Genomic DNA, 27,567 nt, shown 5'->3' with positions numbered 1-27,567 from the left:
AACCTACGTCGTAATATCTAACTCCCATCTATCATAGAAAGAAATCGTTTTTCACACACATATACATTTATAGCTTTCGTTGGTCATCTTTTTCTTGCAGGTGAACAGCAATTTTTTTTTTTAAAGAACCTTTGACAAGGCAAACGATACCATGCTGTCTTTTTCACGACTCGATGGACAAGTTTAGTGTTTTATATGTTCCATCGGACAGGTGCCCTCTACGCTGATAAAGACACCGACCCTTGAGAAAAGACTGGATTATCATGAATATCTGCGAAGCTCATGAGAGATAGAATGAAAGTCAGGGATCGATTCTCAAGTCAAATTTTAGGCAGGCAAAAAAGGTGGAGAATAAATGTATTTTACTCATGTGTATTCATATTTGAAAAAATAAAAAAGTTGAAATTTATATTTTTTTTAACCGTATTTCGTTAGCCTCTGCTAAATGAGACTGCAGAGGAAATCGTTTTCGCACACGTAGCTTTCGTTGGTCATCTTTTTCTCGCAGTTGGAAAATAATGTTTTAAAAAAAAACAGAATGCATCTTTTTTCACGCGACTTGATGGACATGTTTAAGGTTTTCCATACAGTAAATGTGTTCATATACATTAAACATGTTCATGGACGGTTTCTCTCTGCTCTATATAGAGAATTCTCTAAATCCAACCGATTCAATGCATCAAGCCTCCTCGAGCATTATACGTTAATCATGTCTCGTTATCTTGTCGCACCATCATATATCCCTTTTCACCCAAAGCTCTGTGCTCTCCGCCGATCGACCAACACCACCACCGAGAAGCCATGTTCCCCGCTCATCCATTGCACGGCCGACATGCAATCGCCGGCGTTGCGAAGATCGAGTACTCATTACCAGCCCAACTCGTGGAGCAATGACTACATACAGTCACTCATCGTTAACTCCCCTGTCAGTACTATTCCCTAGCTCAACATCTCTGTTTTTCTTTTAATTGTAATTAAATCTAAATATTCAAAACTTTATTTAATTTGTTAAAGGTGGAGGAGAAGGATCAGACAACGAGAATAGTGTTACTGAAAGAGAGAATTAGGGAAGTAATATGTGAGCAGAAGGAAGTGGAAGAGCAGCTCCGGCTGATCGACCACCTGCAACAACTTGGAGTGGCTTATCATTTCAAAGACGACATTAAAGATGCTTTAACTAGTATTCATGGATCATTAGAAGACATAATTAGCTTGCAGTTGAAGGATACTGACGACGTCCATGTCACTGCACTTCTCTTCAGACTTCTTAGACAAAACGGTTTCTCAATCACAGACGGTATATATATAGTACCCATTTTAATTATCATTTTATAACTGTAATAATAATGATACAATGACTGAATTAATCCATGCAGATATCTTCAAGAGATTCAAGGATGAGAACGGCCAGTTCTTCGAAGTTTCTGTTGAAGGAATGCTGAGTTTACATGAGGCGGCCTTTTATGGCAAAGAAGGGGAAGTGATACTGCAGGAGGCCATGGATTTCACCACCCAGAAATTGAGAAATCTGCTGAGCCAAGGGTCCATTACTGAACCTGGTCTAAAGCAGAAAGTGGCCCATGCGTTGGAGCTCCCAATGAACTGGAGGCTGGAAAGATTACACACTAGGTGGTTCATACAATTCTGCAGCCAAAGCAAGATAGACAAGTGCAGTATGAATAATCCTGTACTTTTAGAATTCGCTAAGTTGGACTTCAACAGGGTACAGAATACTTACAAGAAAGAGCTCAGCAAACTTTCGAGGTATATTAATTAGTAATATTGTAGCGAATTCTAAAGCACCTGCCATTTTCGAGGTACAAGAAAGAACTCAGCATGCATCTCGAATTCTAAAGCAGCGCTCATATATTATATATTATAATGTTGGCGGAACAGATGGTGGTCCGATCTTGGACTTGCAGAGCGCCTGCCATTTTTCAGAGACAGGTTGATGGCCAACTACTTGTGGACCGTTGGATGCGCCTTTGAACCAGAATATTGGAGTTTTAGAGAGACAGAGGCCCAAGCCAATTGCTTCATCGCACTGCTGGATGATGTTTATGACGTCTACGGAAACTTGGAAGAGCTTGAGATATTCACAGATGCAATAGAGAGGTAATTCTATTAATTAATAGTGAATCGATCTAGTTCCAATTCTCCACTCATAGATGATAAATGTTTGATTTTGATATATGCATGCTCGTAAATAATTGACAAATTTCAGGTGGGATGTTAATGCGGTCGACAAACTCCCAGATTACATGAAACTCTGCTTTATGGCCGTCTTCAACACAACAAACGAAGCAGCTTATGAAGTCGTCAAAGAAAAAGGCCTTAACGTACTGCCATATCTAAAGAGAGCTGTAATGTTTACTCATTTTAATTCACCAGTACTAAATTTAGTTCTTATTAACTAAAAAAAAGTACGTTTGATTAAATAATTAGTTATTTTGTTCGATATATGCAGTGGAGTGATCTCTGCAAAGCCTTTTTGTTGGAAGCAAAATGGTCTCACGAGAAGTACACCCCCACCGTCGAAGAGTATTTGGAAAATGGATGGATCTCGGGATCAGGGCATATCTTTCTCACTCATGCCTACTGCATGAGCCCGTACTTAACCAAATCAGACTTAGAAAATTTCAGCACTTACACACAGTTTTTACAATGGTCCTCCATGAACTTTCGCCTCTACAATGATCTGGTATATATATAATTAATGTCTTATCTTTTTTTTCTTTCATTTTAATTCTATCATTAATTAATAAGTAATTGCATGTGCAGGTTGAAACGGAAAAAAGTGATGACTGCTCAGCCATCCAGTACTGTTTGATGCAGGAGAAAGATGTGTCAGAGAGAGTAGCTCGGGAGATGATCAAGGAGATGATCATGGGAAATTGGAGAGCCATGAACGGGGATCGAATGAATTACACAAATCTGTTCGAGGAGAACTTCAAGATTTGCGCGATCAACTTTGATCGAACGGCCCAGTTCTTCTACAGGGATACAGATAGATACAGTGAGGATGGAGAAATCAAAGATTCAGTAACCTCATTGTTAGTCGAACCAATCGAGCTCTAGAAGAATATATATATATATATATATATATAAAAAGTAGTGTAGCGATATGCCATGAACAGTGCGGCACGTGTTCATCCGTGTGATAGTGATTGAGAGTCTAGATTTGATCCTATCGTCACAATTCATTATATATATTTATATATTTTTTTATTTTTTAAAAATCAGTATTTCCTTTAATCCTAAACCCCAAATATATATATTATATCCCGTGAATACCTAAATTATTTTTAGTTTAAAATTTTTTAAATTTAAAAACCATAATTTAATCCTTAAATCTTATAAATAAAAGGTAATTAGTTTAACCTAGGAGCTAAAATAAATAAATAAATAAATAAAAATATTAGTGGAATCAAGGAGATGATTATACCTAGTAAAAATGTTGATGTATACACACAGTGACATTGCTAAGATTTTCAATCAGTTAGAGAGGTGATTTTAAAAAATTCTAAATATTAATATAGATTAATTTTCACCATCCAAAAATCTTAATTTCAAATTTAAGGAGCTGAAATGAACTTAATTTCAAAAATTTTGACCATGACCTTTGATTCTAGTTGAAACAATGATCCGTTGATTTCTAAAGTTTATCTATGACTCAAAGTATAAAAAAATCATTTGTGATCTTATTTTTGTTGGATTGTTAAAGATGAGAGGAGGAGGGGGGTGAATCTCATTCATTCGAAATCTTTTCTTTTTGTAACGTAAAAATAAACAGAGTTAACCAGTAGAAATAATAAAATTAAAGAAAAAAAGATAAGTTTCCTTTTTACTTGGTTTGGAGCCCAGTCGACTCCTACTCTAAGGCTTATTATCTTTAATTTAATGACTTTCGTTGAATAATACACTAAATAATGAATCAGTACAGTATGAATATAATGTGGAAATAAAATAAATATACCAACAATAATGTATATAAGATGAAGCTTGGTTGTTGGTGAGCCTTCCGACATCATAGCAAGAACTTGCATAGTAGAAGTATGAACAAAGTGAAGCAAAGTCAAGAATTGTTATCTTGGCTTGAACCCTAAGGCCTTTTATAAGCATCGTTCGATCGATTGAACCTCCATATTGGGACACTTCAGAGAGGGGGGAGGGGTGAATATTCAAAGCAAACTTCTCCAATACTAATGCTAAAGATTAACTTAGTATCCATCTCAAATGAGGTGACTAATTTAAGGATCCAATTCTCTCTCACACATCCACTATAAGAGTGTAATAACACTCTTTCTCGAAAATAATTCGGAGGTAGAGAAGCCTCATACAAACTCACAATAGAGAAATACAAGAAGAGGAAAACACAAGCTAATACAAAATGGAATCTTACAAGATTACAATCAACGAAATCCTAGCTTGCTCTCTTCTGGTTTAGGAATGCCTCTTAACCTTGGAAGTGTAGCAACACTTGTCTCCAAGAAGCTTTAAGAACTGGCTGTGAGATTGATAAAAGGGTGGAAGAGAAGTTGTCGAGAGAGATCTAAAAGAAACAGTGCACGCAAACGCCTTTTATCGGGCTGATAATGGCTAATTTTTCAAGCTTAATCGATTAAACCTTCCTAATCGATTAGGAAGCTTCTGTTCGCACGAGAACAACCTGTAAGCGATTGAGCCTTCCTGCTTAATTACTTACCAAAGTCTCTGTGCATGCATGAAATCCTAGCTTAATCGATTACTATAATCGATTAAGCATTTGTAATCGACTACCCTAATCGATTACGAACCTCTTTGCGCACTCGCAAAAACTACTTAATTGATTATGCTAATCGATTAAGCTACGATAATTGACTAACCTAGTTGATTACCAAATCCTAACATCCCAACCGAAGTCTAGGGTTCCTTTACCTAATATCCGATCAACCATGACCTATTGAGTCTTCTTATTACCTAGCATCTGATCAACCTTAACCTGCTGAGACATTTTCACCAAGTGTTTGGTCAATCCTTTGAGTCACTTAGACTTTTCTCCTTGTGTCAAATATCCGATCAATCTTTTGATCTACTTGGACTTCCAATCACCAGGTGTCCGGTCAACCTTGACCCACCTGGATTTTCACTGTCTTCACTCACCAAGACTTTCCATCACCTAGCTTCACTCACTGAGATTTTCACCTGCTTTCACCTACTAGGATTTTTCCAACTACTTGGCTTCACTCATCAAGACTTTCCATCACCTAGCTTCACTCACTAGGATTTTCACTTGACTTCATTCACCAAGATTTTTCAATTGCCTAGCTTAATTCACCAGAACTTTCCACACCAAGTGTCCTGTCAATATTGACCCACTTAGATATTTTTCTTCTGCCAACCTACTCGTTGGTCTTGCCCTTGCCTAACATCCAGTTAGGACTTTCTAGTCAAGTATCCGGTCAACCTTGACCTACATGACTTTTCTTCACATGGAACTAGTCAAACCTTGAGCAGAGGGGAACTGCACCAATAATCTTCCCAAATGGATAATTACAACTACAATCTCCATATATTGTTAAACATCAAAACTTAAACATCATGACTGAAAACTTGAGCCAACTCAAGCTTAGTCACATTGGTCAACCTTGATGTAGGAAAATTACACCAATAATCTCCCCCTTTTTTGATGTTTGATAATACGTTCAAGTTAGGCTAATCCCATAGCCTCAACTTCTTATTCATGCCAAGGCATGAATGAGATTTTCTTTCATTTCCCCCCTAAACATAAGGGTTTCACAATCTCCCCCTATGAACATGGAGAATTTCCTAACTTAAACCCTACATTCTCTCCCATTGACATACATCAAAAACTCTCCCCTTGAAGAATTACCTACATGTTGTTCACAACCTCACTTATTATTCATAACATTACAATGAAGGTCTTATACCCTTCATTGTGCTCAAATGCTCATCATAGAGCATACTTCCATCATACAATGAAGATTTCAAATCGTCCATTGTTTTCCTATACTCAACCTTGAGCATGCATAACAATAAAGGTTTCCACCTTCCATTGTTTCATTGTTTACAAATAAAAAGTAAATTATATTTTCAAAGAGTAGCTCCCCCTCAAAACATGTTCTAAACTTCTGTCATTGCACCAACGATAATTTAGAATTTCTAAACCTTTAGAAAATCTAAAATTTAAAGTTTTGAGGTTCAAAATTTAACTTTAACTAAATCTCATCCTAAACTCCAACTTAGTCTTCTTTTAACCAATCCTTTCTTGTTTCAACAAGAAAACTACCCTTAAATACTTATCAAAGCACTTCCTTGGGTTAGGAATGATTAACATGACTAAACATGACTTATTTAACTTAAATAAACTTATTTAAGCTAAAAACAGGGTCTTAAGCGCTTAAACAAGTCTCTTAATCGCTTAATACCAGCCGTAATCGATTAAAGTTGGGAGTTAATCGATTCCCGAAGGTTAATCGATTGTTGTAATCTATTCCATGAGCTACTGTGCTCGCGGGAATTTATCTAATTGATTGTCATAATCGATTAGGGTTGGGTAATCAATTGCTGTAATCGATTCCCATTTTTTATTTCTGAAATTCAATTTCAGTCAAATTTCAAAAATACCCTAAAAATTTTATAAAATTCTAGAAATTGTGAAAATTTATATAGACATTATTTAAGGCATACTCTCTCAGGAAAAAATAATTTTCTAAGAAAATGCACTCGTTTTTAAAGATTGATACAAAATTAGAAACTCTTAAAAATTTTAATGTTTCTTCTAAGTTTGTGTCTAACTTTCCAATAGTGATTACTATTAACAAATACTCTTCACCAAGGTTTTCCAAAAGTATTTTGAAATGATTTTCAAAATTAAATTTCCAATCACAATCTTTGGGCTAAATGTACATGACTTGTACATTTACTTTCCTCATAATTAGATAACACACAGGTATGTATTTTAATGAAATCAAAACTTAAAAAGATGTATTAAATCAACATCTTGAGTCTTGTTCATCCTCCTAATATCTCACTTATATCTATTGTGTACCAAAACACATACAAGTCACATTATAGTCCTTGTGAGATGTAGATATTGGTTTTGCCCTAGTCTAAGGGATCATACATATCTATCTAGGCATTATAAAATTTGATCATCCACCTAGGATGTCACTTGTTGATAAATGTCATTGTCCTTAATTATAAGAAATTTAAAATAATGCATGATGATTTATGACATACATCAAAATAAGTATTTAAAAAAAAATACTATAACTACATGATATATGTATGATATGACATGATATTTTTATGGTTTTCATAACAAAAATGAATGCAAAATATGATGTCATGGCATATGATGAGCAACCAATCGTGGCATTTTTACATAAATAATTATACCTATATTATCTATCTAAGTATCTTTAAATATTAGTTAACTTAAAATTAATCCTAGATTGCCCTCATATCCCTAGGACAATGTCAAAATCCCAACTTGACATTTCTTTTGTTTTTCCTATTTGTGCCAATTTTAATTAAGTCAAATTCTTCAAATTTTGGCACATTTTACTCTTCAAAAGAGTAAGTAATAAATCCTTTTCATTTTCAAGGAGTACAATTTCCTTGAAAATGCCCTCTAAGTGTTAACTTTTTCAAGGTTGGATTAACTACCCTTTCGTTTGGAGTTGACACTCTCTAGACCCATCTAGGGTGTAGAGAGCACAATCCTAGGAACCCAAAATCAATTGGTATTCCTACGGTGTTCTAGATACTCACTAGGTATAATTTCCCTTATACCTTCCAAATGACCTTCCTATGCTTCTTAGAAGCCTTGGTCATACTCATCTCCTCTAGGTTACCTCTAGGGATAGCTTCCCTTGTGACTTTTTTAGTGACTTTATTAGGCTTCTTTGAAGCCTTGGTCACATTGGTTTTTGCAAGGTTAATTCTAGGGATGACCTCCCTTGTAGCCTTGACTTGACCACTTGACCTAAGGTTAGTTCCATAACTATATGGAACCTTATGGTATGAGGCCACATCCTCCTTAGCTTTAGGTTTGTATCCTAAACCTCTATGGTCATTGGATGACTCTTGATTTTCTAAACCTAGGTTTTTGTTATTGGACCCTTGTTCTTCATTTGTGATTTTTCTAAGGGTCATCTCTAATTTATCATGTCTTGACTTCAAGATTTGATTTTCCTTCTATAATTCCTCAAATTTTGATTTCTCCTTAAATCCTTGAGTTTATTTTTCTTAGGCATATATCTAAAGTCCTTAGAGTTATTGCCTAATTTATCATCTACCTTCCTATCCTTAGGTACGATAGTTTTAGTATGACACGCTACATGTTTTCCTTTAACTTTATCATGCTTTTTATTTTCATTATAAATTATATTAAAATAATATAAATTATTCCTGGCATACTTTTTATCATTAATTAAAGGAATTGCTTCAATAAATGATACCTTGGGTTTGCTCTTGAGAGCTCCCCCTTGACTTATGCTTCCTCCTTTAAGCTTGGTCGATTTCTTTCCTTTTGGGCATTGGCTCCGATAATGCTCTCTTTAACTACAAGAGAAGCACACAATGTACTCCTTGCCTTTTTGTACCATAGGGTTGACCTTCTTTAGCTTCTCCTTAGCCTCGGTTGTCACTTGACCCTTTTTTTTAGTCAACTTAGGACACTTGATTTTGTAATATACTCTTTCCCTACACTCAAAGCATATATTTGATTTTTATTATTACAATTTGAAATTTGTATACCTTCACATGTAAGGAAGACACTTGATCCTCCATTTGATTTTGCTTGACTTGTGGAGGTGGTATCATCTTCCTCTCCATTTGACTTGGAAGTAGAGGTCTCTTCTTGCTCCGGTGTCAATGAATGATGCTTCCTATCAATCCTAGAGGTGGAGGCTTCTTCATCTTTATCCTCATGCACGGGAAACAAGGAGTACACTCCTTTGCCTTTGTCTTTGTTCTCTCTTGAGGATGACTCTTCTCAACCTCTTAATCTCCTTCTTCTTCTTCTTGATCCAATGAGTTGCCCTCTTTGGATTTTTCTTGACTCGGTGTAGTGGAGGGTTCTTTATGAATCTTTGCCACTTTGCTCCAAAGCTCCTTGGGATCTTGGAATTCTCCAATCTTGCATATGATTGTACTTGGCAATAAATTAACCAAAACTTTGGTTACCTTATCATTTGCCTCTCACCTTTGAATTTGCTCATTGCTCTAATGACTTCTCTTGATGATTTTTTTTTTGCTATCCCTTGGAGCCTCAAATTCATCCATTAGAGAAAATCATTGCTTTATCTCCATTATAAAGAAATGTTTGATTCTTGATTTCCAAGAATCAAAGTTTGATGCTATAAACAGTGGAGGTACCCGTGTGTCATATCCAAGTCCATCTTAGAAATTCATCTTAAAGTTGAGCTCTTTTAATGAAGTATTTGACTTTGTTAACTTTAGGGCTTCAATTTCTTCTTCTTCCTTTAGCTCATTACCCTTCCGGTGATAAGTTCGGTGAAGAGCGGCCTCGCTATGATACCACTTGTTAGGGCACTTCAGAGCTAAAGGGAGGGGGGGGGGGGTGAATAGCTCGCTTCGCTTTGATGATGATCTTTTACAGTGGAATACTCGAAGTAAACTTCTCCAATGCTAACGTCAAATATTTACTTGGTATCCACCTCAAATGAGGTGACTAATCCAGGAATCTGACCCCATCTCTCACACATCCACTATAATAACACTCCTTCTCGGAAACAATTCGGAGGCGGAGAAGCCTCATACAAACTGACAATAAAGAAATACAAGAAGAGGAAAACTCAAGCTAATACAAAATGGAATCTTACAAGATTACAATCAATGAAAACCTAGCTTGCTCTCTTCTTGTTTGGGAACGCCTCTTGACCTTGAAAGTGTAGCAACACTTGTCTCCAAGAAGCTTCAAGAACTGGCTGTAAGCTTAGTAAAAGGGTGGAAGAGAAGCTGTTGAGAGAGATCTAAAAGAAATAGTGTACATGAATGCCTTTTATCGAGCTGATAACGGCTAGTTTTTCAAGCTTAATCGATTACCTTAATCGATTAGACCAATCAATTAGGAAGCGTTCTGTTCATACAAGAATAGCCCATGAATGATTAAGCCTCCCTGCTTAATCGCTTACCAAAGTCTCTGTGCATTCGCGAAATCCTAGCTTAATCAATTACCGTAATTGATTAATCATTCATAATGATTATCCTAATCGATTATGAATCTCTCTGTGCACTCGCAAAAATTACTTAATCGATTACCCTAATCGATTAAGCTATGGTACTCGACTAACCTAGTTGATTACCAAACCTTAACTTTCAAACCGAAGTCTAGGGTTACTTTACCCAACATCCGATCAACTATGACATGTTGGGTCTTCTCATTGCCTAGCATATAATCAATCTTGACCTGCTGGGACTTCTTCACCAAGTGTTCATTCAATTCTTTGATCCACTTTGACTTTTCTTCTTGTGCCAAGTATTTGGTCAATCCTTTAACTTACTTGGACTTTCCAACACTAGGTGACCGATCAATCTTGACTCACCTGGATTTCCACTGCCTAACTTCACTCACCATGACTTTCTATCACCTAGCTTCACTCACTAAAATTTTCACCTGACTTTACTCACCAAAATTTTCTAACTGCCTGGCTTCACTCACTAGGACTTTCCATCACCTAGTTTAACTTACTAGGATTTTCACCTGGCTTCACTCACCAAGAATTTTTAATTGCCTAGCTTGACTCACCAGAACTTTCCATACTAAGTGTCCAGCCAATACTGACCCACTTGGATTTTCTTCTTCTGCCAACCTTCTCGTTGGTCTTTCCCTTGCCTAACCTCCAGTTAGGACTTCCTAGTCAAGTATTTGGTCAACCTTGAGCTATTTGACTTTTCTTCACATGAAACTGGTCAAACTTTGACGAGAAGGAAATTGCACTAACAATCTCCCAAAATGGATAATTACACATACAATCTTCATATATTGTCAAACATTAAAACTTAAACATCATGACTCAAAGCTTGAGCCAACTCAAGCTTAGTCAAATTGATCAACCTTGACCTAGGGAAATTGCACCAACACCTTGTTCGGTCAACTGAATATTTCGATCGATTGATTCTCCTATCAGTTGATTGAACCCTCACTCCATCCTTCTTTTCTTAGATATGATCTGTGTAATCCCATGATTTTTGGTGTTTGATCTACTAATAAAACTTATCAGTCAATTGATCCCCAATTTCCATTCCTGTAAAGATCTGATCTGATTGTCATTTCCTTTTATGGTTCGGTTGACTGATCTCATTTATTAATCAACTAATAAAATGGCCTGATCGATTGACTAAACCTTCTATTCAGTCGACCAAACCCTTAGTGAAATGAAGATCTCTGAGTTTTACATGTGTGGCTACTGACATAGCTTGATTCCAAGTTCTAAATCAAAAGTTATGACCTTTTGAAGTTCAAGGGGTCATATGATCCTACAACATAGAGCTAGATAATAGATATTGATCATATAAAATAGAATTAGATAATAGAAATTAAATATACATGAGTATGATAGTTAGGACTATCTTGATCTCAACTTAAAAACCTCTATTGGATTCTCCAATTAAATCAGCGCCTAAGATTAGTCCCAACCGGTACACGATATCATCATACTCCCTCCAGGAACTTACTGTAAGTACCACATGGTAGTTTTGATGTAATCAACCAAGTCAAGTTAAGTTCTACTGGGTTTTAATCATTGTGTCTAAGTATGTAGAAACTTAGGAGTACAAGAAGTCGAGCGAAGGATGCAACTAGCGAGAAGGATGGCATGGGAAGGAGTCGATGGGCTCAGTGCATCTGAAGGATAAAGTGCTGTAGAAGAGTACAATGGCGTATGAGAATTCGGAGCTAAAGATTGCTCGAGGAGAAGGTCGGAAGATGAGTTTGGGTGAGCCCAATTCCGGTTGACCGAGATCACCCAAGCGACCAAAGAAGGCGTTGGACCAGTCATCCAAGGTTGATTGATCTGGGTGCTCAAACCACTAGGGTTCCCAAATGGGCATCTCAACACTGCGGATCAACTTCTGGGTCCATGTCAGCAACGGTCTGGGCACCCAGAGTGGGGTTGGGTGCCCAAAGATGGATACAACCTTATCACTTGGCTGTTGTATAACCGTTGTATGGAGATAGAGTTTTACCACGCTGGGGGTGGCCAGAGAGGGTCCGGGCACCCGAATTGTGCCATGTCAGTAAATGATCAGTTTTGACCAGTGTGCTATAAATAGAACCTTGATTTTCTTCATTTCGAATAACACACTTTGTACTTCGAGTTTCTTTCTGTCTTTCATTTCCAAGTTTCATTTTCGTGTATAAGGCTTTTCCACCTCCAACGTTTTGTTCGAGAAGGAGATTTTCATAGTGAGCCGACTTTCTTTGGAGTAGCAATCTTCTGATTGCAAACAAAGTAAATTATTTGTCTTGTACTCTTTTTTTAATTCTATAATATTTTTATTAAGTGTGTAATTGTTTAAGCCCAATAGTTTGAGATAGGTGTGAGTTTTGTTTGCAGGCCAATTCGCCTCTCTTGTAGACGTCAAGGGACCTACAATTAGTATTAGAGCCCAAGCGTTTCAGAAGGACTAACTGTCGATCAAAGAATAGAAGATGATGGCCAAAACAAGTATCCACCCACCTAAGTTTAAGGGAGACTTCACCCACTTGAAAAAGAAAATGGAGGTATATTTCAAAATCGATTTTGACATCTTTCTAATTTTGAAAAATGGTTTGCATTACCTACCGACAACAATGGCAAGCTATAGAAAGAAGAGAATTGGACAAAGAAGGAGCAAGCCAAATCTGTGGTCAACGAAAAGAGTAGAATTTCATCTGCTAAGAGCATCACCACCTCAAGAGGTCAACAGGATCGGGGTCTATAAGGCTGCAAAAGATCTCTAAGAAAAATTCCTAGAGCTTCACGAAGGATGCTCCGAAGCTAAGCTCGTAAGAAGAGATCTATTTTGGAACCAAATGACAAATCTTCGACTGAAAGAAGGTGAAACAATCCCTCAACTGCACTCCAAGCTGAAGGAGTTGATCATCGAATTCACAAATCTCGGAGAAAAAGTAACCAACCGAGATTCTCTAAGGCATGTGCTTAATGCTTTTTCAAGAACACCTGAATGGTCAACTTTAATAGATGCTTATTATATCTCTAGGAACTTAGAGGTAAGTAATTTAGAAGAATTTTTTTCTATCTTTGAAATTCATGAGTCTAGATGTGTAGATCTAAAGAAAGAGCCGAAGCAGAACATTTCCTTAAAGGCAAAAATAGACGAACTAGATTCTAAAACATCTCTCAAGAATGACGAAACGACATTTATGTTAAGAAAGTTTTAAAAGTTTTTATAGATCTAATAAATTCAATAAGTGTAGGCTAAAAGAAGAAAAAGGAAAGTGATATGCTATCACTGTAATGAAGAAGGACACGTCAAAGACAATTGTCCAAAATTGAAGAACAAGGACTAGGACAAAAGACAGACCTAGACAAAACATAAAAGTCTAAAGGCAATGTGGGACGAAACGTCGTCAGAGTTGGAAATTAAAGCCCACACCGGACTTCCATTGATGGCAAGTCACCAAGAAGATGATGAAACAATTTCATCCAAAATGAGTATCGAGAGCATCAATGAACGAGGAGCAACGTAAAGGGAAGCAACATTATAGGGGGAGCATCAAATAACGAGATTGACGAGGTAAGTTAGATACTCTCTACCTCCTAACCAGTTATACAAGTTTATTAAAATGTTATCTAAAATTTTCTGCCAATTAGAAAATGATAATAAAAAATTAGTAAAGGAAAACAAAGAGCTAAAAGGGACTTTAGTAAAATTTTGTCGACTAGAAGATTTCGACAAAATGAAAATGGAAAATGAAAAATTGAAAGAAAAAATAGAAAATTTAAAAATTCTACATGTTCAAATATTGTCACTTCAAATTTTAGAAATTATTAAGAACTAAATTGATATTTTAGATACCATAAGGGCCAAACTAGAAAACTATCATGAAAATCTATGATAAAAAGTATCTGATTAATCAAGTAAGAAGGAACCTATATTGGATTCCAAAATTATTCTTAGATTAAAATCTTTATGCATGTTTTATTTTTAATTTACTTTTAAAATGTGACAAAATTGATTGATGGGCTATTTATAAAATAAAAGCATAGAAAAAAATTGAGGAATGTTGCAAGGACATTGTATGTCAACAAGAGAAAGTTATGAATACATTTCATACTGAGGAATATATTATACCAACATTCTGAGATCCCAACGGAGTAGTGATAAACATGGATGCAAGTGAAATTTACGAAAATGATGATGATGAGGAGGACGATGACGACAACGATGATGACGATGATAAGGATGGGAATGACAATGACAATGAGAACTTTAATTTTTGATGATGAGTAAGTTTTGTTATCTTAATATAACAAAATTTATGATATTTTATTTTCATATATGATACTGCTTTTTATGAGTAAATTTAGTTTTAATCTGTAAATTACCAAACTCATAGCTCAATTAGTTTATCTGTCTCAATTAGTTACAAAATTATCTCATTTTTAAATTTATATATTTTATCTATTAATGCTTTGTATTTTTTTTATATAGGTCATTAGAAGTATATCTTATCGTCTCAGGGTTAGCGCACTCTCTTATTTCTTAGGAAATATGGCTAAGTTTTTTTTTATATTATTCATTATGCATCAAATTTGTATTTACTTTATCCTATTTTTGAATTTTCAGAATATCTTTCAATGGGGTGCACGTAGATGGAGAGCTCAGGGGCAATCTAATACAACACCAGACACTATACCTATGCCTCCTGATCAAGTAGGATCATCGCATACACCTTCGTTAGTGCTTTTGATGTACGTAGATTATATACACTTTTATACATATTTTGATATACATCTACTTATATTTCATGAGTATAATCTATATTTATTGTACCCTATGTCTTTATAATGCCATATTTCCACTTCTTTTGTTCGGAGATTTACTCTTTATTTATTTTGATTGATAAGACATTATTTAGAGTAAAAACGGGGCTTAAATGGAGTCTAAAGTTTCTAAAATTCCTAGGTCGTGCTTATGAGGCATGGACGTTTGAAAATATAGCACAAAATAAGGTTCACACAGCCTTGACACACAGCCGTATCAATTCCACACGGTCGTGTCAATTTCACACGGTTATGTCATTTTTAGCACTATAGACCAAAAGTAAAATGATTATAACTTTTTGTTCGGTTAGAGTTTTGGGCTCTTTTTTATACCAAATCTAGCTAACTTCAGCATCTACAACTTTGTTGAAGACTTTAACTCAAGAATACCACACTAAGATATGCTAAAATGGTCTAAAAGGTTCACATGGCCTTGACACACGGTCGTGTCAATCCACATGGACTTGACTTCAACTCAAGAATACCAAGTTAAGATGTGCTAAAATGGTCTACAAAGTCCACATGGCCTTGACACACAGTTGTGTTAGTCCACATGGAAATGTGAAATTTCCAGAGAAGAAGAAGAAGACTTTGGGCATGTGAAATCCACATGGTCGTGCCACTAAAGTAGAGCCAAGGTAGCACCTGGCTGTGTGGATTTACACGGTCATGTCATGCACGACCCAAGCAAGGGGCATGTCTAGAGCTATAAAAGGGATTTTTCTCCCCCTTTTTCACTCATCTTTGGCTTGGGGCTCATCCCCATTCCTTGGAGAAGGGTTCTCCCCCTTGAGGGAACCCTAGAAGCTTCATCTTTGCCCATCCATCCACCTCTGGAGCAAGGGAACGCCTCCAAGGATGCCACGCTTCAAGGATAAGCATTCTCTTCTCTCTCAATCCATGTTTTGAGTTATAGATGCTATATTTATCATCTCTTGATTGTATCTCCCTTGTAATGGAGTAGATCCCTAGATATTGGATGTAGGAAGTAGTTGTGATGTATGAACTATGTATTTAAACATTTCCTATGCAATGATGTGTTTATATCATGTTTTATGTGTGTTGTGCCTTATATGTGTTTGAAAAAAATATGTGTGAGGTCAATTCATGTAGATGTGAGGGATTTGTCTCTATGTTAAGGTTGCTACTAGACTAGATAACCGGGGGATCCTTAGTGATATAGGATATTCATTCAACCGGACATATATGTCCTTAGTGATAGAGGGCATCGATACTTACCCACTTTCTAGAGCCAAAATATCTTAACATATGAACTAATCCTTGTTAGGGCATTTTGATTCGAGTGGATATTCCAACGCTACCATTAGGAAGTACATTAGATAAGTCTAGCAATTGTATGACCAGGGGGCTCTGTGATAGAGGGTAACCCTTTAGCCGGACTTTCTAGAGTTACTTCTTTACTTAATGGCGTTAGAACTTGGGTACACTCTCAAGTGCGACATTCGAGGGGTTGTATCGGACTCTAGTTAGAATCCCTACATGAGTATAAGCATGGAGTTAGGTAGCAAACAATGCATAGGGATATTAACTAGTGTCATAACGAAACCAAAATCCTAAATCAATCATCCATCTCATTCCAAGATCATCCCTTACTCCTTCTCTCTCTCATTCTCCTTAATCTTTCTCTCAATCTCTCTCTTCCAACCAAACATTCAATTGTCTAGATAGTTGTAGGATCGATGCATGCTAGGGGGTGAATAGCACTAGTGGCTTTCTCACTCATTTCAAAAAACACAAAGTAAATGCAGCGGAAGATAGAAAGAAACAAGAGAAAAATCGCTAACACTTTTGGTTACTTGGTTCGGAGCCTGTGGCGACTCCTACTCTGAAACTCGTAATCGTTGATCGCTTACGTTGGGCAATCACTATAGATTCATAAATAGGTACAGATATTAAGTATAATTGCAATATAATAAAGTTACCGACAATAATAGAAATAAAAGTCTTTCATCGATTATTGGAGTAGCGTAGCAGAGAGCAGCAGTTGTTCGTTCTTGATCTTGGAATTATTGTTAATGTTGTCCGAAGCTACTGGTCGACCCTCCTTTTATAGTTGAGTCAGACCTGATCCAGATCCATTGATCTTGGGATCAGTCTTTGACTTGAAACTGATCGGTCGACTGATCCAGGTGTTCAATCGACCGAACCCTCTGAACCTGCCCAACTTCTTGTCCACATACTCCTACTCGGATAAGAATCTTCGTTCGATCGACTGATCCCTCCGTTCGATCGACCGATCCCCAGCTCATCTAGTTCGATCAACTTGACTTGACAACGTCGATGCCTATCCATTGTTTGATTGACTAAACCCTAGGTTCTGTTGAACCTGATCAGCTAGCTGGAGTCCAATCTGTTTGCTTGGAGGCTTGGTCGACTGATCCCCAGTTCGGTTGACCGATCCCTTGGTCGAACTTGATCAGCTAGCTGGAGTCCAATCTGTTTGCTTGGAGGCTTGGTCGACTGATCCCCAGTTTGGTTGACAGATCAATGCTGAAACTCCAACCTGTAAAATGTTAGTTTCCCTGTAAAACAGAGTTAGACAAATAGCAATAATAGTAAAGTAATATATAGCTTTTGATAGCCTTTGGACTATCCAGTTTTTAATTTCAAATTTCCTCCGAAAATCCTAGGTCAAACCGACACCTACTGTTCCCTCTTCGAGGAACGCGTTCTCACTTACTCATCTCAGGAGAGTTTATCTTTTACTAGACCAGTCCTACAGACCAACTGGACTTTTGCTCAGCGCTCGATACTTCAGGTCATCATGCTGGACATCCACTCTACTACCCGTCCAGACTTTCACCTGGCCTGCGATCACCAGGATTTTCACCTAGAGTCCTCGAATTTAAGATTTCTCCCATAGCGCTCGACCCGCCAAGATTTTCCACCTACAGTTACCACCCCCTAGGACCTAGGGTTACCTCCCCCTATAGTTTTTGATAACCTATGTTTACCACCCCCTAAGACCTAGGGTTACCTCCCCCTAGGATTTTTCATAACCTAGGGTTACCACCCCCTAGGGTCTAGGGTTATCTCCCCCTAGGGTTTTCCACCTACCTAGTATCCACTAGGACTTTTGCCTAAGAATACTTAGGACTTTCCTACAAGCTCAATCACACTTGTTAGATAACAAGACGACTTAATTTTGAACCTTTTACCATTATCAAAACATAGGTTTGATCATCTGGTGCTCACTACACCAACAATCTCCCCTTTTTTATTATGGCAACCTGGTTCAAAGTTAAGTAAACATAACAATATTTATTGTAATATAATGAAAAACAATTTAAGCATGAGCATAAGTAAAATACAATAATTTTGACATTTAAAAAAAAACTCCCCCTTATGCTGATGTTTTATATTTAACTCTTAACTTTACCTTTTTTTCTCCCCCTTTGCCATATATAAAAAAAAAGGTACTAAGTTAGAGGGAAAAAGAATGCTTAAATCTGAAAGGCTAGTTTTTTAATCTTTTAAACTCTCCCTGAAGTGTAGCACTTACTTGGCTTAAAAATCATTTATCTTTTAAACAAAATAGCTAAATACCTATCTTTGAAAAGGATGTATTTGAAAAATACTTAACTCAATACTTAGCTTTCGAAAGATTTTATTTTAAAAAAACTTAGCTCAATACTTAGCTTTTAAAAAAAAATTAACAAAAACTTAGTTAAGTACTTAACTTAAAAAGACTTTGACAAAAACATAGTTAAAAAAAACTTAGTCTTAAAAGATTTTGACAAAATCTTAGTTAAATTTAAGGTTTGAAAATAACTTAGCTTTTTCGAAAATCTTGGCTAAATTTAAGGTTTGAAAATTCCTTAGCTTTTAAAAGAATTTCTTGTAAAAATACTTAGCTAAGAAAATGATTCATTTGAAAAATACTTAGCTAAATTACACAAATTATGTACTTAACTTTTGAAGAAATTTTTAAACAAATCTAGTTAAGTACTTAGCTTTTCGAAAAGATTTCAAAAAAAATAGTTAAAAATAATTTTTCAAAAACTTATTTTTTCAGCCAAAAATATTTAAACTTCTTTTTTCAAATAAAGCATTAAAGTTGTTTTTCAAAAATAATTAGACTTTCTTTTTAAAAATACTTAAGTAAAAAAAAATTGAACTTTCTTTTTCAAAAATATTTTGATTTGAAATCTTGAAAAAAGAATACTATAACTTTGAGAAAACATTCAAGAAAAATTAATGTCTTAACTTCCTTTCACTCCCCCTTAATTAATGTAAAAAAAAAATGAATGCCTTAAGTTTTAGGATCATAGAGCCAGCATGAGAGTTCAAAGTTAAAACACAAGTTTAAAATAAAAGTAATTATTTAGTTTCCTAATTTGGCATCTCACCTATTCTATGTTATCAAGCATGTTCAACTTATGAGTTGTGTAAAATGAAGTTAAGTTAATTTTTAAGTTGATTTTATCTTTGACTTTGAAAAATATTTATGATATTGAAGAATATTTAAGTTTGTCATAAGTTAAGTTAAATTTATATTTCAAAAATATTAAATTTTAAATTTTAAAATAATTTTAAATTTAAATTTGGATTTAAAATATTGAATTTTGAATTTTAAGTTTGAATTTAAATTTGGGTTTAAAATATTGAATTTTGAATTTTAAGTTTGAATTTAAAAAATAATTAGAATTTGAAGATTAATTAGATTTGAATATTTAAGGATTAAAATTTTGAAGATTAATTCAGATTTAAAAAATATATATTTGAAAATAATTAGAATTTTGAAAATTAATTATGATTTGAAAATAATTATAATTTTGAAATTAATAATAATTTGAAAATAATTATAATTTTAAAAATTAATTATAATTAAAAAATAATTAAGATTTTGAAAATTAATTATGATTTGAAAATAACTAAGATTTTGAAAATTAATCATTATTTGAAAATATTTATAATTTTAGAAATTAATTATGATTTGAAAATAAATATAATTTTGAAATTAATTATGATTTAAAATTAATTATAGTTTTAAAATTAATTATGATTTGAAAATAATTATAATTTTGAAATTAATTATGATTTAAAATAATTAATATTTTGGAAATTAATTATGATTTAAAATTAATAATAATTTTGAAATTAATTGTGATTTGAAAATAATTATAATTTTTGAAATTAATTATGATTTAAAATTAATTATAATTTTTGTAATTAATTATGATTTAAAATTTATTATAATTTTGAAAATTAATTATGATTTTAAATTAATTATGGTGTAAAATTAATTATAATTTTGAAATTAATTATTATTTAAAATTAATTATAATTTTTGAAATTAATTATGATTTAAAATTAATTATAATTTTTAAAATTAATTATATTTTTGAAATTAAATAGGATTTTTCAAATTAATTAGATTTTTAAAATTAAATAATATTTTGAAATTAATTAGATTTTTAAATTAATTAATATTTTTGAAATTAATTAAGGTTTTTGAAATTAATTAAGATTTTAAAATTAATTAGATTTTGAAATTAACTAGGATTTTGAAATTAGTTAAAAAAAAATTTATTAATTAAGATTTTTGAAATTAATTAGATTTTTAAAAGTAATTAGATTTTTGAAAGAATTTGGTTAACTACTTTTTATTTTAAAGCTAGGTCCATCTCACTCTTTTCTAAATTTTTAATTAGGAAACCTTAATAGTTTTGTGAGATGGTTATTTTAATCTTCACTTCAGATTAAAATCTAAGGATTGATCTACATTTGAGTTAGACTAAGGTTTAATAGTTAGTTAATTAAATATTTATTTCAATAATTGACTTTCAGACTGTGACAAGGTACTAGACCTTCTTGAGTATTGAATCATCAACCACTTCTAGACAAAGTCTTTTAAAAAACTTAAATATTTAATTTCTTTTTTGAAAATCCTAGGTCTAACGAGTCAAGTGTAAATCAAGCCTAAGTCTTTATCTACCCTAATCTAAGCATGAATAATAGAAAGCAGTAAAACATATATCAAACAAATTTATCTAATGAATATGGTATTTCTATTGGCTCCCCTGGATCATAACCTCGATAAGGTCTATCAAGATAATAGGTTTGATCCTTGGGGATCCAATATTGACCAAGTCCAACTTGATTAATCAAGTTAAACTTAGGGACCCATGCTTAGACTATTTTTTATTTGTTTGGTTAACAAGTGATAAATAAGATCTAAACTTACGGTTAGCCTTGTATCTAAGTCCGAATCGATTGTATAAGGCTCTTTGGTTTTTAAGAATTAAATCAAGATTCTTGGAACCCAAGGTGAATCATTCCAATGTATCCTTTAGTTCCTTAACTTGACTTTTCATATTGGAATTTTCTTCCTCAAGTTGTTGGACTTGAGTTGAAGTTCCAATCTGAACTAATTCAGTAAAAGAGTTTTGGTTAGTCACTTCTTTAAGAGTTATTACCTCCTTTTGAAGTGATTTTACCCGGACGTTGGATTTGGCTAGTTTACGCATTAGATAATTTACTAAGTTATGTAATTCTACTACTTGAGTACCAACGAACAAAGAACTTACAATGTTGATAGGCCCTTCAGAAATGGATACGGATCCATGACTTCTTTCAGACTTTATTTCTGATTCGGCTCCAGTTCCAAACTCAAATTCGGTTTCGATAACAAAAGCTTGTATCGGTAGGGCAAGAAAGCTTGTTTGCTCGTCTTCTTCGTCAAAATCTTCTGAGGATTCGGACCATGTTGCTTTTAAGGACTTCCTTCTTCTTTGCTTCTGGTTTGGACACTCTAGCTTGTAGTGTCCCTTCTGGTTGCAGCCGAAGCAGGTAACTCTAGACTTGACCTTCATGTTTGATTGAGTCATCTTCTTTTTCTTAAGTGCTTTCCAAACTAGTTTGACTAGTTCGGTGGTGATTTTGTCTTCTTCTTAGTCCGATTCATCTTCGTGCTCTGGTTCAGTTCGATGTTTGATTTTTGGTTCCCATGTTCTACTTGTTCCTACAATCAAAGCAATCCTTTCTAGGTCTGGCATCCATTAGTCTGTTCGTGTAACTCAAAATCAGAAAATAATTCATCTAATCTAGTAATTGAATGAACCTTGGATACTTTATTAGTATCTACTATCGATGCCCACAAGGTATTCCTTGGAAAAGCATTCACTGCGTACCTGACTACATCGCGATTCTCCACTTTTTATCCAATCGCATGGAGTCCATTCAGAAGATCTTGGATACAAGCATGTAGCTAGCTCGCTGACTTAGCTTCCTGCATTTTTATATTATATAATTTACTTAATAGTAAACCTTGCTTGCTTACCTTCATGTCGAAAGTACCCTTATGCAGCTCAATTAGTTTTTCCCACAACTCCTTTGTGCTTGAAAATGGACCGACTCTGTTCAGCTCTTCTTTTGTTAGGCCGTATTATCGAGTACATGTTTCCTTGGCATTGGCTTTGATCTTCTTCATCAAACTTGTGTCCCAACTCTCGCATGATACTGGTTTTCCAATGCCATCAAGTGGAAGTGTGAGGTCGGTTTGGATGATCATCCATATTTCGACTTATGTCTTGAGGTGGTACTTCATTAGACCCTTCCAGTAGCCAAAATCTTTGCCGGAGAAAAGAGGAGGACATGCTGTGCTGTAACTTTCTTGGGGGGCCATTTAAGAAATAAATCTTGCATATAATGAATTAAACTTGTTCCAAAACTTAGTCTTGGATTAGTAATGCGGGAGATAAACAAATTACTCGAGTAATCTTTCACGAATTTTGAGGAAAATACAATATATATATATATATATATATATTATGATAAATTTTTTAAAATGCACTATTTCACAAATTTTGACTGATGATGAAAAAATGAAAATGAGTTTTTCAAAAAAAGGAATTTTAGAGAAAAAAATGAAAGGCTTAAGAATATTTTTTAAACAAATAGGATATATAATTTACTTTTTCAAAAAAAAAAGACCCCTTGCTCGATTGGTGGTTTCACCAATTCAGAGCGACCTGACTCTGATAACTAATTGTATGATCGATGTATGCTAGACGCAGGGGGGGTGAATAACACTCGTGACTTTTTTTACTCGTTTCGAAAAACATAAAGTAAATGCAACGGAAGATAGAAAGAAAAAAGAGAACAATCGCTAACACTTTGGTTACTTAGTTCGGAGCCTGTGGCAAGTCTTACTCCAAGGCCTGTGATCATTGATCACTTACATTGAGAAATCACTATAGATTTGAAAATAGGTACAGATATTAAGTATAATTGCAATATAATAAAGTTACTGACAACAATAGAAATAAAAGTCTTTCGTCGATTGTCAGAGGATCGTAACAGAGAGTAGCAGTTGTTCATTCTTGATCTTGGAATTGTTGTTAGTGATGTTTATAGTTGTTGGTCGACCCTCCTTTTATAGTTGAGCCAGACCTGATCCAGATCCACTGATCTTGGGATCAGACTTTGACTTAAAGCTGATCAATCGACCGATCCAGGTCTTCAGTCGATCAGACCCTTTGAACCTACTCAACTTCTCGTCCACATGCTCCTGCTCGGATAAGAGTCTTCATTCAATTGATCGATCCCACCATCAGTCGACCAATCCTCAGCTCATCTAGTCCAATCAACTCGGCTTGACCACGTTGATACCTATCCACTGTTCGGTCGATTAAACCCCAAGTTCAGTCGACCAATCCATTGGTCGAACCCAATCAACTCACTGGAATCCAATCTATTTGCTTGGAGGTTCAGTCGACCGATCCCTGATTCGATTGACCGATCAAGGCCAAAACTATAACTTGTAAAATATTAGTTTCCCTGTGTAATGACCCGGCCCTTTGGCCTCTTGGGCGGCCCTTGTGGCGGCCCAACTGGCGGCCAAAGGGTTATTGTAACGACCCGACCCATTTGGCGACCCTCGGGTCATTGACCTTCGGTCGTGCCATTACTCACTAGGACTTTCCACCCCTGGCCAGTGGATTTTTGCCTCCCCCAGGATTCGAACTTTAGACCTCCAAGCTTAAGTACTAGAGTTTACAATAAAAAGGCGTCTTTTTATTGTGACGACTCGGCCCTTTGGCCTCTTGGGCGGCCCTTGTGGCGACCCAACTGGCGGCCCTTATGTCGTCGGCCTATTTGGCGACCTCTCATGTCATCGACCGACGACTATTTGGCCGTGCCGTTACTCACTAGGACTTTCCACCCCTGGCAGTGGATTTTTGCCTCCCCTAGGATTCTAACTCTAGACCTCCAGGCTTAAGTACTAAAGTTTATGAATCCTGGTAACCAAGTGAACTCTAGTACTTAAGCCTGGAGGTCTAGAGTTCGAATCCTGGGGGAGGCAAAAATCCACTGGTCAGGGGTGGAAAGTCCTAGTGAGTAACGGCACGACCGATGGTCGACGACCCGAGGGTCGCCAAATGGGCCGCCAAATGGGTCGGGTCGTTACACCCTGCAAAATAGAGTTAGACAAATAGCAAATAATAGTAAAGTAATATATAACTTTTGACAGCCTTCGAACTGTCTAGTTCTGACTTTCGAATTTTCTCTAAAAACCCTAGGTCGAATCAATGTCTACTATTCCCTCTTTGGGAAACGAGTCCTCACATATTCCTCTCAGGAGAGTTTATTTTTTGCCAAATTGATCTTCCAGACTGACTGGACTTTTGCTCAGCGCCCAAGACTTCAGGTCTTTATGATGGACATTTGCTCCACGACCCGTCCAGACTTTCACCTGGTCTGTGACCAGTAGAATTTTCACCTAGAGTCCCTAACTCTAGGATTTTGCCTAAAGTGCTCGACCCGTCAAGACTTTCCACCCAGGGTTACCACTCCCTAGAACCTTGGGTTACCTCCCCACTAGGGGTTTTCATAACCTAAGGTTACCACCCCCTAGGACCTAGAGTTACCTCCCCATAGGGTTTTCCATAACTTAGGGTTACCACCCCTTAGGACCTAGGGTTACCTCCCCCTAGTGTTGGGATGTATATTATAAGCCTAGCTTTTGTATTAACATCTGTTTTGAAATATTTTGAAATGAGAATCACTTTGGTCAAATGTTTGCATTTTATATTTATATATATGTCAATGCAGTTGCCCATTTAATTTATATTATAGATAACATGGTGTGTGGTGCCACACAGAAGATCATGTTATCGATTCCTTATAAATTATAAATAGTAGCTCACAACCAAGATGGATTGGGACAACCCATTGGAACGGTTGTAGTGTAATTTGGTATTAGTCTGTCTTGACTATAAAATTACACTAGTACACTATGTGTGTCTTGAGCAAGACCATTTGAGGTTGTTCGATTTGTACTGACTACATAAAAGAATAGAACCTCTGTTATTATGAATGTACATCCTCTTAATTCCTATATAATAACAAGCACGTATACTTAGTATTTATTTCTTTAACTTATCAATGGGTGAGATTTATTCGTTAAATCAATAGGCCCGATGAGTTGGGAGATAGTACTATTTATATGGTGTGTTGTTGATTATAGAAGGAATCTGTGTCCTAATTATTTAGGTTGATGATGCCCCCTTGAGGAGCTCATAAGGATTATCATGTAAACCCTGCAGGTGGACTTAGTCCGGCATGATAATAAAGTTGAGTGGTACTACTCTTGGAATCAAATGTTAATTAATTGAGTTGTCAGTAACTCATTTAATTAACAGACATACGATATCTTAAACACAGGGAGATTAACACACTCATGATAAGAAGGAGTCCATATTGTAATATGGGATTGATGTGATAGTTCAATAATAACCCTTTAGTGGTATGGGTTATTATTGATGGACTTGAGTTGAGTGTTCAGGACGAACACATGAAGCCTAAGCCCATCAGGAGGCCTAAACCAATTCCTCCTCTACGTCCCTGTTGTAGCATCTATATAGAGCCTTGCATCACCCATCCACAACTTGGTTTGGTTTGGTTTTTCTTTACCTTCCTAGTGTCGGCGACAAGGGCTATAAAATAGAGTAGGTGGTGCCCCAAAAACCTAATTTTCCCATAATTTTCTTCTCTCCTCCTAGGGTCGGCGGCACACCTCCTCCTCCAAGGGCCGGCGGCACACCTCCTCCTCCTTGGTGGTTGGTGCCTCCTCCTCCTTGGTGGCCGGCGCCTCTTCCTCCTTGGTGGCCGGCACCTCCTCCTCCTTGGTAGCCAGCACCTCCTCCTCTACTCCTTGGTGGCCGACGGTTTTGGAAAGAAATGAAGGGAAGGGTGTTTGTTGTCTTGGTAGATCATCGCCCACACGACGTCCAAGAAGAGGCAAGGAATACAACAGAAGATCAAGAGATCTTTAGCTACAAAAAAAAGTACAACTAGTTCTTTGATTCCACTGCGTAATTAGTTTAGTTTTATTTGTATCGATTTTGAATACCAACACAAGAGACCAACGATCTTATACTTCGATCAAGGTGTATTTTGATCCGTCGAGAACTTGCTTGATTGATCAAATACATGTATAATTGAACATGCGGGTTTCTAGGAATAGTTCTGTACTTGTACAATTTTTGTACAGAGAAATCTAAACATAATGAAATTCCAGCGCCTTCACCTAGGGTTTTCCACTTGCCTAGTATCTACAGAACTTTTTCCTAAGAATACTTAGGACTTTCCTACAAGCTCAACCACAGTTGTTAGATAACAAGACAACTTAACTTTAAACCATTTGTCATTATCAAAACATAGGTTCGATCATTTGGTGCTCACTGCACCAACAATAGCTTATCCTGTGAAGTTAACTAGTGTTTAATTAACAGTCCCCGTGGGTTTGATATCTTTTATATTACTTACTATAGGATTGATGCGTGCTAGAGGGGGGTGAATAGTACTTATGGCTTTTTCACTAGTTTTGGAAAACACAAAGTAAATGTAGTGGAATAAGCAAAGAAACAAAAGCAATGCTAACAAAGTTTCTTTTACTTGGTTCGAAGCCTTTAACGACTTCTACTCCAAGGCATGCGATCGTTGATTTCTTTCATTGGACAATCACTATAGATTCGTAAATAAGTACAGATATTAAGTGCAATTAAAAACTTTGTTACCAATAATAAAATAGTAAGTAGAAATTCGTCGATTGCTGGAGCAGTGGTTGCATGTCGTCGAAGCTTTTCGGAGTAGCTCACAAGAGCGTAAGTAGTTCTTAATTTTGCGTTTTGAAGTGCTAACAGAGACCCCATTTTATAGCCACCTCAGACCTGATCCAGATCCACTAATCTCAGGATCAGGTTTCACCCGACTCTGATTGGTCGACTGATCCCCCAGATCGATCGATCGATCTAGCTTGAATCTGCCTGGCTTCCCGTCTAGGTTTTGCTGCTTGATAGAAGTCTTCTTTCAGTCGATTGATCTATCGGTCAACCAATCCCTAGCTTATCTAGTCCGATTAACTTGGCTCGACCACATTGATGCCTATCCACTGTTCAATCGACTGAACCCCAGGTTCAGTCGACCGATCCCTTGGTCAAACCCGATTAGCTCACTCGAAATCTAATCTATTTTCTTGGAGGCTTGGTCGACCAATCCCTGATTCAGTCGACCGATCAAG

The 27,567-nt window shown here is 35.9% G+C and overlaps 1 protein-coding gene across 1 annotated transcript; it reads left to right on the top strand.

Annotated features, from left to right (window-relative positions):
* Positions 1–560: 560 nt before the first annotated feature.
* Positions 561–3,172, top strand: LOC122046533 (terpene synthase 10-like). Its single transcript, XM_042607276.1, has 7 exons — positions 561–925; positions 1,015–1,297; positions 1,377–1,764; positions 1,897–2,115; positions 2,225–2,339; positions 2,468–2,701; positions 2,782–3,172. The coding sequence occupies exons 1-7, from the start codon at positions 563–565 to the stop codon at positions 3,076–3,078; spliced, it is 1,899 nt and encodes a 632-aa protein (XP_042463210.1). The 5' UTR covers positions 561–562; the 3' UTR covers positions 3,079–3,172.
* The last annotated feature ends 24,395 nt before the right edge of the window (positions 3,173–27,567 follow it).

This window comes from Zingiber officinale, chromosome 2B, assembly GCF_018446385.1.
Source record: "Zingiber officinale cultivar Zhangliang chromosome 2B, Zo_v1.1, whole genome shotgun sequence".
NCBI lineage: Eukaryota > Viridiplantae > Streptophyta > Magnoliopsida > Zingiberales > Zingiberaceae > Zingiber > Zingiber officinale.
Note: the sequence above shows the minus strand (reverse complement) of the source record. Positions and strands in the feature narration are given on the sequence as shown.